We start from the raw sequence: 18,334 nt of genomic DNA, 5'->3' as shown, positions 1-18,334 counted from the left end.
CCACGGACTTCGTTTCAGAGATAAAGCGTGTGGAAAACTAGTCTGAGTTTGAAAAACTGGCGCGCGTAAATTAGCACGGTCTCCAGGGTTTTTAGCTTAAAATTTAATATCAAAGATGGATCAACGTAGACAAACTATCGTAGTAATATTTTGTATAAGTGGATCCGTTGCGTTAATAATTCCAAATGAAAATTCAAGCTTCTAAACGTAGAAAATCGGTACAGGAAATGATCCATTAAAAAACCTAGGGGTCACCGAACGTCCAAGATCGTTAAATTCAGGCAAAGCTATAGCAATGGCCATCTGCCCTATCATTGTTCATTTTATTATTTAGGAAGCGCTCGATGCATGACGTGGCGTGTGAATTTCCACAAATTATGTTAATAAGCCAGAACCCCATTATGATCGGTAAGGAGGGTCTTATCACGGATCGTCAATGGATCGACTACAGCTTTTACTGCACGAATGGTACGAATAGTGGTCGATGATCAGTCAAAATTCACCGTTATTCTTCCAGGTTTACTGTTATTCCAAAATGTCGGTAGTCATGAAACGGTTGCATTTTTAACCCAATATACAAATTGCCTGGATTGCAATAATCGTGGCGCAGTCGGCAGCGCACGACCACTTTTCCATGCGAGTCGTAAGTAGTTCGTAAAATACAATTAACCAGTGTGGACTCGTAACTTAGCTTGCAGTGCACGAGCACTGCTCGTGTGGAGTCGTAACTTAGCTGGCACGGCGCGACAACTTTTCGAGTTCTGTCGTAGCTTGCTCGCAATCCACGACTACTTCTCATGTAGAGTCGTAACTTATCGCGCAGTGCACGACCATTACTCGTGTGGAGTCTCCACTCGAGTCGTAAGTTAGTTCGTAAAGAACGAAGACTGACGAACACTTCGTCCGATGAAAGTTTTAAACATTTATTTCAGGGTGCTGATAACGTATCTACCTGCCAATCAATTCACAGCCATAACTGCCTCCGCAGTCTATATATTTTCGACTGTAAAGCTAACATATTGACTTACGACAGAAAAAAAAAATCACTCAGCAATAGCCATGTCAGAGTCGACTTGACAAGATCAGCAAAGGTCCTCTTTAGATCGTTGTAGATTCAAGTGAGTGATCTCAAGTTATAATTTATTTTCGGGCCTGGGGTCGGTTACAATATTGCTACAAATGAGTTCCTTCGGCAACCGTTTGAATATTCTTATATCACTCCAAGTTCTACGCAATAGAGTTTAAAATTGGCACTGTGGAGACTTTCCTTGACTGTTTTAGCTTTTAAGATGTCGTGCTTTTTAGTTTTATATTTATCGATCTTCTGGATTAATTCTTGTTTCCGCATCTGCAAACCCACGAGTTTCTCACCAGCATTTTCGAGTCGCATATTAACCCCTTGAAGTTTCCTTCTCAATATCAGAAACTCTTGGTATTTGGCGTCTTGCAAATTTTGCTCCGTGGGCCTTTCCTTCGCATCAAATGGTTCTTTTCTTTTCCCCTTGTCCTGTATTCCAAATTCCAATCTTTCTTCGCTCATCCGTCCTAATTCTTTGGATACTTTTTCCACTCTCTTCTCCGCTCTAGATGTCAAATCCAAAGCTCTTTTTAAACCTTCCCTAATAACAAGGATTTGTCCGTGTAACTCGATGTTCTTGTAAACATGCTTCAGTTTCTCGACTTTATCTCTAGACGTCTCGTTTGTTTCTCGTAATCTCTCTTGGTACGCTTGAATTTTTCTGCTGTATGAAATGATCCATTGAATGTTCTCGCTTGCCCGCTGCCTCTCCAACTTGAGACGCCATTGTGCATCGGTGTACCGTCGATGGGCTTCTCTCATTCGATGCTCTAGCAGGTCCATTTGTGTCCTCAGGACCAACCTGGACACTTAACAAGCTGGCCACTGCAAAGAACGCCTGTACTTCAACCGATATACGAAGAGAGGCAAGCTAAACTCCACAACGTGAAAAAACGATACCTTATTTCAGCTCGTCACTTGTTAGGTACCTGTTTAATTGCCAATATTAATGCGGATATTAGCATAATTGATTTACCTGACCCGAGCATTTAATCTTTTATTGATCGGTATAGAAGTTTATCAAAGTCGGAAGATGTAGCGTTTTGTGATTTTAACCTCAGGAATGAACGAAATTCATCTTAACGACAGTGTACTTTGACATTAACATTTCTTATCATCTCGAAGTGATACGCAACCTCGTCGTCTTACTCTGTCTATCTCACCACCCTACCCCCGGCCTTATCCCACGCTACCCGACCCACTCTCCTCTCCACATATTATAACTTACAGTCGATCACATGGATCCGTACGATTTAGTTGCTGTTGTTGTCGTTTTATATATTTCCCATATCTTCACCTGGTATGCCTCTATACGCTGGTGCACCTTCGTGATCAAGAACTCGCATGTAGTGCAGTTATCTAGCAACCCGTCGTTGTTTTAACCTTCAAGTAACGCGAGCTATCTTATAAACACTTTCTGTTTAGCCGTTGGCAAAAAAAAATTATCGCTTGTGATTGGTTGATCGCCCGCCTGTCGTACCTTCGACAGGTATCGAACCTAAACATCACATGGGCGTCGAATTGCAGAACACGGTTACCTCTGACGACATAGCTTGATCTGGACACTTTGGTGGGTTTGAGAGCATTCGACAGTAGACCTTTATGAGGGTGCTTTAAGTGTGGTAGGTAGGCCTTGTGCATGTATAGTAATAGATGTCCAACAGTAGCAATTAAATGTAGACATGATGACAGATGCGAATGCTGCCATAACACTACTGGGAAAAAAGACCTGAAAAATATTTAGGCTTTGAACGGGATCCGAACCCACGACCTTTGCGTCACCGGTGCAATGCTCACCTAACTGAGCTATCAAAGCCACATGAGAGCGGTCGTGTGTGGGTTGGCCCTTTATGTTCAATGGACGTAATACTCGGCTCAAGTATGTGAATTCCATAGTAATAGATGTCCAACAGTAGCAATTAAATGTAGACATGATGGTAGATGCGAATGCTGCCATAACACTACTGGAAAAAAAGACCTGGGAAAATATTCAGACTTTGAACGGGATGTAGTGTTATGGCTGCATTGGCATCTATCATCATATCTTGAGAAAGAGTGCTTGTAAAATCATCAAGACCTGCCAAAACTATAAAAGCTTCTTAAAACTTCAAAGTTTATAAAGCAAAAACTCAAGTAAATAAAGTTTTTTTATACGTAAACGATTCCAAGTGACTGCTTCCTGACAGAGGACTAGAAACAATGGTGTGGTCACTAGTAAAACCTGGGAACGAGCGCGGAACGCGGGGAGATAAGGTCAAGGGAAGGAGAAAATTTGCACGGTGCTCCAGCTTTTTCACTCTTTCCCATCTCCATTTGACATAAAACTAAAGTCAAAGTTTATGAACGCTTGAAAAACGATATTTATTCCACGTGGAAGTTTGTTGCTGATTCGTCTGGACCAAACTCTGGGGCGGAGGTACGCCTGATACTCGTCATCAGTTCACTGCCGGTTTTGATGCAAGGTAGCCTTTATCAGGCGTTCAGTTAGTTGGGGCGCCGTGCGAAAATGTCTCTCTCTCTTTTCTTTTTTCGCTCCACCGTTTCGCGCTGCGCACCCAACTAACTGAACGAAGAGGCCAAATGCAAGGTTCAAACCGAAATTAACGAGCAAACTTTTGACTGTGAATTCGATTTCATTGTAAGAATCCGTTAGTACTAGGAGTTCTTGTAAATAATACGCATCAGGGAGGGCCTGTCTACAACCGAAGTAGAAATACAACGAATAAAATTTGAGGACAAACCACTTTAATTTAAGTGATCAACAACAAGAAGTCGGTCATTCGAAGATATTTACTACTGGGTAGAATTCCACGAGTGTGCAGTTTGGATTGGAAATGATCCGCGAAGAAAAGTCCACCCCAGCAACTACAATTAATTTCTCTTGCGAACACATCGCGAACACAACGCGACGATGTTCTCGCAAACAGATGTTTGACAAAATGTCACAGTGTAATTTTTCTGTAGTCACGTGAGTTTGGGCTACTCCTGAAGGTCAATCACAAGGTCGTCGTCCCCCTCATATATGTTGCCATGGAAACTCGATGATCCAGGAGAATCTTCATTTTCGCTGCAAGAGTAATGAATACGACTAATCAGGGTTTTCGACGCCATCTTATTTGTAAGGTAATCCGATGGCAAATGACTTCTTCAGAAATTGAATTTTACACAATTTGTGAATCGCAACGTTATAATATTGTATTCACCAAGTTTGAAGGATGTAGCTCGGCTAGAAGACGCTCAGTTAATTTTTCTAATTTTCCATACATTTGTCTGTAAAATTGGCTGGGTAGACCCTGTCCGCGGGAAAAAAATTACAGACAAATGTATGGGAAATTAAAAATTAACTGAGCGTTTTCTATCCCAACTACGTCCTTCAAATTTGGTGAATACAATTTGTTACCTAGTATGGTAAAGTTGCGATTCATAGGCTGTGCAAAATTCAATATTTACCCAAATTATTTGCTATCCGATTCCCATACAAACACTAATTTTTGATCGCTTTGCCTACCCGGCAAGATGGCGCTAAAAACCGTGATTAGGCCTTTTAAAACAACACTTTCAAGTTAGCCTCTTCCGCGCGTTAAGTTAGTATGGGGCACAGCGCCAAAAACACGGGGGAGCGAAAAAAAGAGAGAAGGGCTTGGCGCGAGGAACGCTCTCCCACGCCACGCTTCTCCCCTATTTTTTCGGGTCATTTTACGCGCCATTTTTTTTAGCACCATTTTTTGCGCTGCGACCCAACTACCCGAATACCTGGAAGAGGCTACTATAGGCATGCTAGGTGTGCGTTCGAAGATGGCGGCCAAACAGGCCAACACGTTCCTATGGTTGAAGAAACATAAAACAACCAGACTAGAGGTATAAAGGGATTAGTTAGCTATTAGCTCTGTCAAAGGGCCAACGAGTGCGGCTAGTAGGCCTTTATCAACAAAAAATTGATAATCAGCTAAGTGTTTGACTAGGGATATCTCTACTCCTTCCCAGATGGCACGCTAGTCCAACACAGAGTACCTCCCCGTCCACCCCCCTACATTAAATTGGCTGGCATCCTGTTCCAGTTGTGCACCTGCGTAGAGAGGCACTGTGAGAGTAAAGTGGTCTTGTTCATGAACGAAACACAATTTCCCAGACCAGTGCTCGAATCTGGACCGTCTATTTATCTAACCAGGAGTCCACCATTTTGTTACGTAGTATTTTTCCGCGCCCCGCGGGGACAAGGAGGTGATGAGCGCAATGTCCACGCATGTTATATGTCAAACCATCGAATAAAGCATTCACTATTCCACTTTTACGTCATTTCCTAGTATTTCGGTATCTAGTTCCTGCATCATCCGAACATCGTACCGATCACATAAGGCACGTGCGAATGACGGCAACAAAAATACGACTCTACAGTGCAACACAGACTCTGTCTATATGGCTAGCTCACTGAGCAGGCAAGATGAACGGAATCCGGCGCTGTGACTGGCTATCCAAGCTGGAAAGCCCGCCCGGGATCACCCGCTCTCTCCCGCGAGAGAATGGTTATTGACCAAGCGTGAGGTCAAGATGGCTGGATATTGGCCAAGTTCTTTTTTCGGCGTTTATGGACACAGACGGATTCGAGGTCCATAAACACCCGAGAAAAGAACGAGGCCAATGTTCAGCCATATACATTTTGCGCGTTCTCTTGACCTTGTGTGGTAAAATGGCGTAATAGTGAAAAAATACTGTTGGTTTATTGCATTTATTAATCAAGAACAAGTCGTGAATGATAAACACACCTATCTCTGTCATCATCCTCCACATTAAACATTTCCTGTGGAAGTTCTTCAGTGGCCTGTGGCATGTGAGAGGTGGTACAGCCGCTTGATTCAGAGAGTTGGTGAAGCCGCTCCAACTGTTGCTATCAGAGTAAAGTAAAATCAAAGGGTTCTAATGGCTATCTCTGCGATTCGAGAAGTGAACCGTGTACGCTGGGAGGTTTAAGGTTTGTCCACAGGATACTAGTATAGGGAATTACATGATTTTCAGACTAACACAATTGAATTGTGGTTGCTTCGCCGGAAAGTCGGTTTGCCCAAATGCAGTTCACCCGGATGGATAGTCAGCTCTGAGGTCAGTGAATTAAAGAACGAGAAATAGACATATTTGGTGTTATTTTGTTTCATTTTGCCCACAAAACCGTCTTCCTTGCTCGTTTGGTTCAAAGAAAGAAAAGTTTAATAACATATCCTTCTTTGAACTTTTAGTTCGGGCGAAGGGACCTTCAGTCCGGGAAAACTGACACCGGGCGAAACGGCACACAGTTGCATGAGCATGTCACGTGAGTGCACATTGAAGTCTTTTAAAAATTTGCAAGTGCTATTTTCTCATTTTAATTTGCAGCAAGAGATTATGATTGTAAAGCCTTGTAATGGTTTCCAAGTATTAAAACAGGTTTCTAAATCGTACAACATCTTTCCTGCCACACAATGTACACGACAAACATAAGTATATTGCAAGTTTACCCTAGTATTTTACTCACAAAAAAAAAGAATGTATGTATATATATATATGTATGTATACTTAATTGGCCACTCCCCATTGGGGCTTTTCAGGACCAATGTAAACAAAAGATGATAAATAAATAATCGAATAAACATAGCTAGGTTAAGAATCCCAACTGGCTGGAGGCAGACCAGTTGGCTATTTACAAGCGCAGCTGAGAAGTTGAACTCGGGGCTACCGAGAACAACATCAGCAAGCGGTCGGAACGGGATTTTGAGCCCAGGAGCTACGGATTTCAAATCCGGCGCTCTAACCACTCAGCCACACTGCCTCCAAGAATACACCTTGTTCCAAAATGGCAGCCAGTTTATCATTCTTTTGTTTACATGGTAATGAGCCCTCTTTGCCTCGTCAACATGTACAAAATACAAAAAAATTTTGAAGTGAAAATGAGGCAAAGAGGGCTAATTAACATGCAAACAAAAGAGCAATAAATTGGCCGCCATTTTGGAATAAGGTGTATTATGCTGTTATGTCCTTACTTGGTCCACCATAGCTGAATCGTCTCTTTGTGGATCAGGAACAGGTTTTGAGTTTGTGTGAAGCTGTTTGGGAGAAGAGGCCACTGCTGGATTGAAACAATAAATGCAGAGCATCAGATAATTCTTTTCAACTGCTTCACGTATAGTTACAGTTTTGTGGTTGAGCACTTTTATTTCACTTATATGAATGTCAATTATTCATGTACTTTAAGTCCAAACTTAGATAGAACATACACTAATCAAACTGAAACCAAGCTCAAGACCAATCCTGGAATGGATAAATCCTTTTAAATTTAACATGGGATGGTTCTGATGGGTAACGTAAGGTAACTTTATTTAGAGGACTTCGTAAACGTAGGGAGTGGTGGCACAAGCTCCTGAGCCAGGGGCTCATGATAAAAACGCACTATGGGTTTAGTGACATCAAGTCCACATAGTGAGCTTGGAAAAGCAGAGATTGAGAGGTTAGAAAAATGCTCAAGATAAACTAGTCTTGATTTCCACCGTTCTCTTGGGTCTGGCTGCACTCATTTCCCAAAACAGCAGCTGGTAGTCGAGCCTAAAGATAAACCGAAAACAAGTGAAACTCCCTTAACACCCAATTTGTTTTATGAAGCCCAGGACAAAGGGGCAAACAAAACTGCTAGGACTTATGTTGGAAGGTCCACAACTTACTGTGAACAATCTTACGTCAAACACTATGCATGAATTACGTAACCAAAACATTTCTATTTGTTTGTTCCTCAGTCAGCAGCAAACCACAATCACAATTTATTGTGTTTTGTGTACAGTCAAGGTCAATAAACCAAACAACATACAAAGGCTTCTTTGGGTTTCATAACCATTCCCCTCTATTAGCTACGTTTTCATCTTTTATGTATTTTCAACTGAAAGTTATGCACCAAGCGATAGACAGACAAAAATTAGCACTGATGTAATGTCCACGATTAAATTCCCTTCCTAAGTATTTGGGGTTTTTAAGATGACTGTAAACAAAAACAACAACAACAAAAAAAACACAAACGAGGCAAGTGCCTCTGTTTGCATGTTACTAGCTATGGCCCTGATGATAAGAACAAAAAGTTTGAACCTTGTTTGGAAATACGTATAACAGTCCTGTGTGCATTACAGTATCCTGACTTGGATCTCTTACTGATTCTCTCCTGACACTGGTTGCCCTGAAAAACACAAACCAGACAGCATTGAAAATGATCATGTGCTCTGGCAAATCAACATCTAGAAGTAAGCAATATATTTGGTTTCAAATGCAAGTGAATATATGAAATATCATATATTTAAACTGGGAAGAAAGATATGAAGACACCAATGATCACTGCAGTTATTCTGGATTCCTGAAAACAAAGAAATTACGCCCTGCTCAAAATAGACGATATAAAAATTTTAAGGAATGTCAGTCTCTTTTTTCCTCCAATCTCTTATCTCCCTGTTCTTGCTCTCCTCTCTCTACTTTTTTTTTTATCTTTTTTTTTTTTTTTTTCATTCATCGCTTGGAGTGATTCTGAGGCCTTTTGGTGTTGTGAAATCGAAGTGCACATGGCTGTTTTGGTTCAAAGTCTTGACACGGTTTTCATACAAGCTGTGAAATGAAATCCTGAAACAAAATTCAGGCTTGAACAAGATTCGAACCCATGACCTCTGTGATACCAGTGCAGTGCTCTACCAACTGAGTAAACTAAAATATCAAGACAACTAGGAGCTGGTCACTTCGTGAGTTTGTAATATATCCATAGATGGTGAAGAATGCAAGTGAAATTAATCTTTCTCTGCAGTTCAATATATGATATTTCATATATTCACTTGCATTCTTTGCTGTCTAGGGGTATATTACGAACTCACAACATGACCAGCTCCCAGTTGGCTTGATAGCTCAGTTGGTAGAGCACTGCACCAGTATCGCAGAGGTCATGGGTTCAAATCCCGTTCAAGCCTGAATTTTCTTCATGTTTTCATTTCACAACTGCTTAAATTGTGAATATAACTGTGATGATCATTGGTGTCTTCATATATTCGGTTTTGCAAACCGAGGTTAGTTTCTTGTTTCTTAACAGTGGCATATCAAACAGAATGCGAGAAAAGAAGTACAATAACTGTTCCTTACATTATTTACGTATTTACACTGAATACTTTTCTTGTTGTTGACAGCAGCTGGTTCACCCCCCTGGAAAAATAGAATAAATATGTCAGTAGAAATACTCAAATGAAGCAAACAAAGTCAGAAGGAGTTTTAAAAATATCAGTGAGTCAAATGTGCACTGTATCCTAATTTGCGCCTTAGAAATATTAAATATTATTATTATTATTATTATTATTATTATTATTATTATTATTATTATTATGTTAGCCGATGCACTGAAATCACAGTTCACAGCTAAAAAGCTGTGTGTATTGGTAATTCTCAAGGACCAAGATTTTGCATTATATGCTGATGCTGAAGGCTGAGGTACATAATAAGGACTTAATGACTGGCCCCACATACGGGAAACAGAGAGTTTTGTTTCCCCAAGGTTGAGGGGAAATAAAACTCACTGTTTCCCGTACGTGGGCCAGCCATTAAGTTCAAGTTGTTGTTCCCCTAGGGAGTGAGTGAGTTTTGACCCACAACATGTGACATGTTCTCCTCAAAATGGGAAAACGTAACTGAGTTGAGGTATAACATCGCAACTTCTCTGGTACCAGGTAAAACCCTTTAAGGACCCTAGTCAGCCACACCTTTGTTTTTGCTTACCTGCAAGAGTTTGGCTATTGTATTTTATTCAGAGCATGTTGAAACGAAGGAAATCACTGTGTAACTACTAATTAAAAGATAATTATACATACTTTCAGAAATACAAGCCACTTACAGTAAACCAATAAGATTTTGCTTCACCATGAAATATCAATAATTTCAATGGCATTGAAAATGTTGGAGGCTGACTAAGGTCCATTAACGCATCACACTGGGCTTAATTTGCAGACATTTGTAGCTTCTTCCCACTCGGAATATCGGAATATGAAATTTTGTCAATGAGAATAGAGATGATGAGCAAATAATTGAACTAACTAGCAGTCTCATTTTATGAGATGTTTGCTAAAATGTAATGACTAGCTTTACAGAGGTCACTGAATACAGTGGAATGCAAATCTATTGAACCCCCAGGGAAAACGAAAATGGTTTGAAAATTTGGGAAGTTTGAGAAAATGGGGGAAATCACGGTGGTTAACTCAGGGGAGGAGAGTGACTTTGGTTCAAGTTATCAGGAGGTTCAAAACATTGAGAATTTGAGAAATTGAGATTCCACTGTAGACATTTTTATCAGCTTACAGCTTCATTTGAGAAATTACAATTTCTAAAGCACACAGTTCATGGGATAACACAGCAATGCTCTGTAAATATGTACATTTTTAAGTCTTCATTATTTCTGTGACATTCTATATTTAGTATTTTCATCTTAATTTTTTTTTTTAATATTTTTTGAATATTTGTTTTGTACTTTTTATTTTGTGGAGGACCTCCCTAAAAACCACATGTTTACATGACGGGCACTTCCTCCTATAAAGATTTTTGCTATTCCTGGTACTGTTATTATTATAGGATGGTGGTCTATTGCAGATCTGAATATGCAATTTGCATGATGGCGTCATTTGACTACAACTACCAGAATCCTTCATTCTTTCTGTTTCTTATGCTAATTAGGGTAATTGTTATTTAAACCCCGCTGGGGCTTCAAAATTTAAATAATAAAGAAAAAACGAAAGGAATTCCGGTAGTTGTAGTCAAATGACAACAACGTGCAAATCTGCTATTATGGCCTGTATTTAACAACTGGCATCCATGCCCTTCACATGGAGAACAGAACCCTGGTACTCCCAGTGATAATAAAGTACCTTGCCCAAGAAGAAAACACAATAACCCTAAACAGGGGCCACATGTCATGTAGCAATGAAAACTGTGTTAATTTAAGTGTGTAAACAAATCTACTCACAGCACTACTTGTTCCATCTGAAGAAGGATAGGGGAACATGCCCAAACTTTCTGCTGACATTCCATGGTTTACAACTTGTGTCTTCTTTGGTCTGCTGCTGTTGAGAAAGTACAACAAACTCCACACTTTCAATTCAAATAATCTACAGTGAAAACATGTGTACTCACCCCTCTCAGTCAGAGCTTATCACAGTTCTAGAAAATATCGCTGACCCCCACCCCCCTTGGAAGGTCACTGGAAGTTCAGAGGAGGCAGGAAGTCTCAAACACTTAACCTGGAATTTCTAGAGGGAGGGGGTGGGTCAATTCAAAAAACCTTCTCTGGAAGGATCTGGATACAAATTGGTCTAGAACAACAAACTGCAACTCTCCCTGGATGGTATACCAGGTTACTCCCTGTATTTTTTAAGGTTGTCCTTGAATGGACAGTATCATGAGCTGCGCAAGTGTAAAGCTGCTTTTTCATATCGGCTAAAATATTTGTTTTTAGAGGGGATTTTAAATGCAATGTATTATTTTGAAGCTAAGAGAAGGCAGATATTTCAAAACTAAGTTATTTTGAGGTTTGTTAGGGATTTTAAAAATAACTCATAACTTGCGCCATATTTCCGGCCTGTCGGGTGACAGTGTGATCTACACAAGTTCATAACAGTGCTAACTGACTCATGTAAATAATTTGTCTCTCCATAACATCTCCACAGATTTCTAAGTTGAATGCGCCATTAGAAAGCTAGCTAAATGTAGATTTCAAGTACCTAATGGTTTGGAGGCCACATTACGTTAAACGGCCAAAAAATCATGCTGTATTTCACTCTACTTTCCATCGAATTGCAATGAGATCCATTTATCTTTCAACCTGTCACAGTGCTAACCAATGCAACTCATGCAAATAATTTTCTTCTCCATTACATCTTCAAAGATTTCTAAGTTAATTACGCCACTTGAAAGCTAAGTGAATGCAGATTCCACAGTACGATAAGATTTAGGGGCCATGATATGATAAATAACCAAAACATCATCCAGTTTTAAACCAAAATTACCTTCAAATTGCAACAGGATCCATGCATCTTTCAAATTTTATGTTATAAATACTTGTTTTCTGCAGCATATCTGCACAGAATTCTATATTCAATACGCCAGTAGAAAGGTAAGTGAATGAAGATTCTTAAGAAAGTGGTGTTCAAGATGCACTGAGTCGCTCAATTGGACAAGGTATAGTCACTCCGTAGTCTCCACTTGTCGACAACATTTTGAATTTCACACATGAGACTGAAATCGTCGTAAGATGTTTTCAAACTCTGGATGCATTGACATATAGTCCCACCATTGCGTGTTTGTTAATTGTGAGGTTATTGTACCTTAAATAAAGTCAGTTTAATAAATTCAAGGAGACGTTAAAGTAACATTGCCAAGGAAATAAATTGTGTTAATCAAAAATGCAAAGTTGAAGTGATTCAAAATACAAATTTTTGCAAAATCGTGGAACTTACATGTAAGTGTCGCGAAATAACACACCTCAGAATCGCGAAATAAACATGTCAAGAAAATTTCATGTCATAAGGTACCAAGTTATACACCAAGGAGGAAAGAGGCGAGTATTCAAGTGTCAGGCCAGAGTACAAAACAACAAACCCAGTACAGACTTGAGCTGGAGCCTCTTGAGTTGCTCGGGCCGGAAATAAAACATAACAATTAATACAAAAGGGTAATAAATAATTATTATTATTATCATTGACAGTGAAGCTCCTCACCTATTAGTAGCTTGTACAGGTGTTTCTCCAATAAGTACCTAAAAGATATATATCCATTTTGCAGTCACTTTTTGTCAAACACTTCTTAACCTTTTCTTAAACCATAAAACACTCTTTACAGTTTTATATGCTTGTCAGAGAGACTGGCTAAATTTGTCACATGACTATGGTGGTGATAATGAACGGCAGTTCTGACTGCTTCTGCGATCAGCAAACAAAGAAAATTGCCAATATCAGGAAAGTCAGCATGTCAAGAATTCGCAAGGAAATTAAAAGAAATAACCAGTGTCCAAGGATATGAAATTGCTGCTTTTGGTCTATTTTGCATGTCTGTGAACTTTGCATTGCATGCGATTTAAGTGCAGGAAATTGTTTTTTTTTTCAGCCCATAAGATTTAACTTCTTATATTAAATGTTATTAAATGTTCAAATACTTTCACAAACAAGACCTCAAAACATTATCTGACTTGCATTTAGTGTCTTTTGAGACTTTTGGGCCAATGAGCAAACATAAATTTGCCCTAAATGACTAGGATGTGTTTTGAGTCTCCTTATTTACAAGGGAAGGAAGCAGGACATGGGAGATAAAGGTACGGGAAGCAGGAGAGTAGGGTAAGGGAAGCAGGAGGTTCTGACCCCCCTGTCCCCCCCCCCCCCCCCCATACATGTAATTCAAAACACGGTAAGCGCATAAAGTTTAATATTAACTACCTTTGGTCCTTCACTATCGCTCACACCTGAGGATGAAGCTGTACCATCATCATCTAATGATGAGCAACAGAACATTAACAATGTCAAGTTAGTGTAGTAAAGAAAAGGAAAAGTTCAAAAACCCCAACAGGAAAAAACAAATCAGTAAGCACTGCACATTATTTTTTGGTGTACAGCTCTTTTGTTTATAATTTTTTTCACAAACTTGCAAACCAAAGTTTTGGAGTTTTCTCCCAACTTTTAAAAAATTACTTGCAATGTATTGATGTATCATGTATAACTTCCCAGAAAAGGTTTTTAGCCTACCAATGCCCTGTAATTTGTTAACTAGACTACCAGCAAAAATTTGCTATTCTCCTGCAAAAGCATTTATCAGTGTTGTAACCCCACAAAAAACTCTAATACTGACAACACATGAAAAAGGTGTTACCAGTGAAAATGTGTGGAATCATGAAACACCAAGATATTGAGCTGAAAATGAAACTTAGAATTCTCATTTCATTTTTTCCATTATGTGGAGAATTCAATTAAATGTACAAAGGTAGTGTATCTTTACCAGATGATGAATGATCCACACTTTCATATTGCAGAAGTCTGTCAAGCAGAAAACTATGTAAAAAAAGGAAAAGAAAATGATAGTTAACTTAAATTAACAGGGACTTACCGGTAGGTTGTTGCATTGCATGGGGATCTGGGACCTAGCACAATCCTAGGGGAGTAGGGTGGTGCCAATCCACGGCTTTCTCCACCAGAATTGCTTTCCACATTAGTATTTTTTGTTGGATGGTTTTCTTCCCATCCCTTCCCTGTCTCCCCCCCCCCCCCCCTAATAACAGCGAAGTACTCCTCTCCACCGCCGTTAAGATGTGACAGTTACACAGGTCTGTAGTTTTTACATGCATATTGCAATCAACTCTCCCAAGTAGTAGGGGAGCCAATTTATCAATTAAATCTTCGACACGCTCTGTGAAAAAATATATTAATACACTGTATGAGTCAAGTCGAAAGTCAATTAGGAGTTAGCCCTTATATTTTTGTTGTTTACAGACTAAATGATGCTTAAACCACAGGTACATTGAGTGAGGTTTTGACAGTCACAAGTTGCCACAAAAGTTGGTCCATGAATACAATGGTAAAGACATGTGATGCCTCCATTACACAAGTCATGCATTATTTATAAAATCACTTCATAATAATAAACAAATGTCCTAATTCTTTAAGGTTGCATCACGTGTGAAATAAATAGAAAACCTAATTTTCACCATGTTCTGTAATAAACATATTTTGAAAAAGTTGTAGCTACTGACGTTCAGTAAAAAGCTTCATGTGTACCCTCGGCTTACCTGCAATCATACCCTCTCTCCCTTTATTAAAAAAAAAAAAGATGCCACCAAAAAAGATACCTGATTACAGGTCATGGGTAGTCATGACCTCAGCCTTGGGTTAAAACAAGCACAGCAATTAATACTAGCAGCATAGACAAGTCTAGCATTAAATACAAATTTCCATTTCTGATATTAAATGCTATAAAATCAGCAGTAACTACATGTAGATTGCACCTTTTGTCGCGGGAAACCCGAAGAAGTTTCTTCTGCACTCTTCTGAGTTCCTCTTGAAAATATTCTTGTTCCTGTTGTAATCAGTCATGCAATGAAAAATACTAACAATAAACCAATTGAATATTTTATTATTATATATACACGAACTGACTGTTTGTAAAAATAACTGACAACAAACACAGTGACTGTGAAAAAGCAAAAGAAAAAATATGTCATCATCAAATTATATGGAAAATACACCGCTTGGGTCCTGAATAAAGTTGGTATAAATTCTACAACTGGTGTATTTTCCAGTAAAACACTATGTCTATAATGTTATTGTAATACATCTTGATAACAAGCATTTCAATTGATTGTATTACTGGCATACACTTAGAGAGATGAAGGGGCACTGGTCATGTTAACAAGGCACCAGGATAAAGATTAAAGATAATAGAATTGATGTCGTAAATATGAAAAAGTAGTGTGGAGGTGTTAAAAAGATGGAGTTCTACTTACATAAAGCAGAAACTTCAGTTTCCTCTTTAAAGTCTTGTATTTGTCTCTGTAGTTAGGGCTATCTGTACAGTGGCTGTTAGTTTCTGACAAAAATACAAAAAACAAAGAGAACAGATCATCCATACAGTTATGTTTTAAGGGTATATATAACATCTGCATCAAGCAAATGGCCTATAAAACCAGAGCTTTCTCAAGTTTCTGTAGTACTAAGCCACTATCCATCACAGGGTCACCCTCATCATTGAATTCACTGGTACCCATTTATACACCTGGGTATATGTCTTGCCTAAGAACACCATGCAGTGACCCCACCTAGGGCTCGAACCAGGACCACTTGATCTCGAGTTTTCTTTGTGTTCATGGCAAACAAATGTGTCAAAAACATTCAGATTTTATGGCATGCCTAAGTTCGAAAAATTCCTCAAATACAAAGCAAAAATAATGTTTAGAATTCCTTGACATCTCCAGGGCTGTCAATAAGAGCTATAACCCATAGTACCTCTTACAGCTGAGCATGCTTGATGGCCATTGATGTTGCAAGTGAACTTGCCTGTAGCTGATACAATTCACCCACAAAGTAACAAGTTTGCTATGCAGTATGGCTTTGAAAATCAAGGCCACAGATGAATCAAAACGTGATGACAGACCTGATCTCAACACAAAGATAAGTTTTTCTCAGAAAAATTAAAATGAGATGTTTTGAGGAAATTCTGTGATAACTTCAGACTGCCAAATACTGTAATGATTTGATTTAGTGCCCTTCTTGCAATAAGCACCCCCATTTGAATAAGTGCCCCCCTTCAAATGTGTTTTTATTAATAAGCGCCCCTATTCCAATAAACGCTCCCATTCTAATAAGTGTCCCTATTCTAATATTATTCATTGCTTCAAGGAAAATCAGCCTTGCCATACAGGGCTAAAACAGCTCAAGGTTGGTCAACAAGCCATGAGCAATTCACACGACAAGGATCCTTTCGAAGGGATCACCCAATCCCACATTGAACACGATGCATCGGAAAGTTTATATTTACATATCGATGTACCATAAGTGAAACTGTCAAAGCTATCGGCATTGAAATAGATTAAAATTCCCTCATGTCAACTAACATTCACCACGTTTTTTTACTGTCACAGTTTCTATTACTGTTCCTTTTTAAATAAATACTGTATTAAAACTTTGTTTTGAACATTTGGCTGTTTCTCAAAAAAGAAATAAGTGCTCTGTCCCGAATAGGTGCTGAATAGGTGCTGAATAGGCGCCCTCCCTTGAGGAACAGCGGATCATTATGGTATCTGGTTTGGATATATGCATATATCATCACAATGTGATGTTTCTGCCAATGATCTGTGGGATAAAGTGAGTAAGCTCACTTCATGAACTCTGTACATGCACGTATGCAAGCTTTTATCCTGTAGCCCTCTACCTTTCTTGGCATAATGTCGCATTGGTCATTTTTTTCACATATAGCTTTTAACTCTAGAATACAACGCTAAGCGTAAATACTTTCAAATGACTATTTCCTATTTCAAACCTATAAAAAAAAAATTAAAATTCTCGTTATAATTCAAGCATCGTCTCGATGCTACTGGGTTGTTTCAGTAGCAAGAAAAGCAAAGAAAATGTCTGTGTGAAAATTAAAACAGAATCAGTAATATCACGAAAGATAAGATTAAACCATTCGTTCAAATATGTTGCTGCATTAGGTTGTTTTCGAAGACATAATCAGAACAAAACATCACACGAACTACAAACCTGGAACAGGCATCATGGCCGCCATCAAAATAATGCGCATCGAGGGAAACTGGGGTCGAAAATCTTGTCTCCGTTTCACCCTTGCCGCGTTGGATACGCCTTCCCCGCACACTACCCAGCCTGCAAGCAGAGCCTTTTCTTACAGTGCATCAAAAAAGAGATCAAAGCGGCTCTGCTCGCAGGGTGTATCCAACGAAACTTTCGCAAAAACAAAAACAAAATTGCAATAAAAATTGCGTTATGTAGCTGCCCAACGAATAACTTGATAGAGGAGGGGAATAGTGTTTCCAGTCTAGGACGTTTCAGCGTGTCGCACTGGCTACCAAACCCAACGCAAATCACAGTGTGTTCAGAGGCTATCTACCGAATAAATCAATTATCAAACTGAAGGCAACATCCCGAGATCGCGGGTTCAAGTCCCGCTCTGACTACCTGCTGGTGTTGTTTTTCGGTAGTCCCGTCTTCAGCTCTTGTGGTCCACGCTTGTAAAAGCCAACTGGTCTGCCTCCTGCCAGAGATTGCCAACCATTTTATGTTCATTTACATTATTTTTTTCACAGCGGACTTTGGAGTTTCTTCATGGCTTCCCAGAAGCGACCCCGGGGAGCGACCTCATTGAGTCTTGTCATGTAAATCGTGAACTGAATCATCTTATATTATTTTATAGTAATTATTATTATGCCGTAAATAAGTATTTATCAACTTCAACATTTATTAATTAATTTTCTTTGTAAACTAGTTATTAGTTATTGACTTTAGTTAGGTGTCCCCAGTTAGCTAACTGGCCCCAATTAGTATCACCCAACTAGTGGACTAATACATATCCTGCATTTTAATTGGCTACGCTACTAGAGGACTCTTAGTAATAGTCCTCAAGTAGCGAAATTGACGCAATCGAGCGTGACGCTTTCTTTCGTTTTATTCCCAAATAAATATTCTTCAACTTGCATTTGCTAACTTTATTATTGCCTTTTCTGTTCGACTAGTTGGG

At 39.2% G+C, this 18,334-nt stretch overlaps 2 protein-coding genes and 1 non-coding gene across 5 annotated transcripts; 1 reads left to right on the top strand and 2 right to left on the bottom strand.

Moving 5' to 3' along the window:
• Window positions 1-1,210: 1,210 nt before the first annotated feature.
• LOC145464481 (uncharacterized) lies at window positions 1,211-3,731 on the bottom strand. The gene has a single exon (XM_081448393.1). The coding sequence runs from the start codon at window positions 1,859-1,861 to the stop codon at window positions 1,211-1,213; it is 651 nt and encodes a 216-aa protein (XP_081304519.1). The 5' UTR covers window positions 1,862-3,731.
• An 81-nt stretch (window positions 3,732-3,812) lies between these two features.
• Window positions 3,813-18,143, bottom strand: LOC145464479 (uncharacterized). 3 transcript variants are annotated; one of them, XM_081448392.1, is made up of 12 exons: window positions 17,344-18,143; window positions 15,591-15,673; window positions 15,093-15,163; window positions 14,090-14,142; window positions 13,534-13,586; window positions 12,823-12,860; window positions 11,073-11,169; window positions 9,209-9,268; window positions 8,180-8,267; window positions 7,090-7,175; window positions 5,842-5,963; window positions 3,813-4,145 (listed from the first exon to the last, which is right to left on the bottom strand). In XM_081448392.1, the coding sequence occupies exons 1-12, from the start codon at window positions 17,381-17,383 to the stop codon at window positions 4,058-4,060; spliced, it is 879 nt and encodes a 292-aa protein (XP_081304518.1). In that variant the 5' UTR covers window positions 17,384-18,143; the 3' UTR covers window positions 3,813-4,057. The 3 variants fall into 3 exon arrangements, with proteins under 3 accessions (XP_081304518.1, XP_081304516.1, XP_081304517.1); XM_081448390.1 differs by having other exon boundaries at window positions 15,591-18,143; XM_081448391.1 differs by having other exon boundaries at window positions 11,073-11,166; window positions 15,591-18,143.
• On the top strand, window positions 8,967-9,039 carry Trnat-agu (transfer RNA threonine (anticodon AGU)). The gene has a single exon. It is a non-coding gene; the product is annotated as a tRNA-Thr (tRNA).
• Window positions 18,144-18,334: the final 191 nt, after the last annotated feature.

The sequence above is a fragment of the Orbicella franksi genome, chromosome 12, assembly GCF_964199315.1.
Source record: "Orbicella franksi chromosome 12, jaOrbFran1.1, whole genome shotgun sequence".
NCBI classification, from domain to species: Eukaryota; Metazoa; Cnidaria; class Anthozoa; order Scleractinia; family Merulinidae; genus Orbicella; species Orbicella franksi.
The sequence above is the reverse complement of the archived record's forward strand: the minus strand, read 5'-3'. Positions and strand labels throughout refer to the sequence as shown.

Excerpts from the sequence above, each read along its gene's own strand:
- LOC145464481 (XM_081448393.1), bottom strand. The coding sequence starts at position 1,861 with ATGGACCTGCTAGAGCATCGAATGAGAGAAGCCCATCGACGGTACACC.
- LOC145464479 (XM_081448390.1), bottom strand. The coding sequence starts at position 15,749 with ATGCAGATGTTATATATACCCTTAAAACATAACTGTATGGATGATCTG. Across the intron at positions 13,587-14,089 it reads TGTGGATCATTCATCATCTG|ATGATGATGGTACAGCTTCA; the intron begins GTAAAGATACAC and ends GCTCATCATTAG. Across the intron at positions 12,861-13,533 it reads GCGATAGTGAAGGACCAAAG|GTACTTATTGGAGAAACACC; the intron begins GTAGTTAATATT and ends TATATCTTTTAG.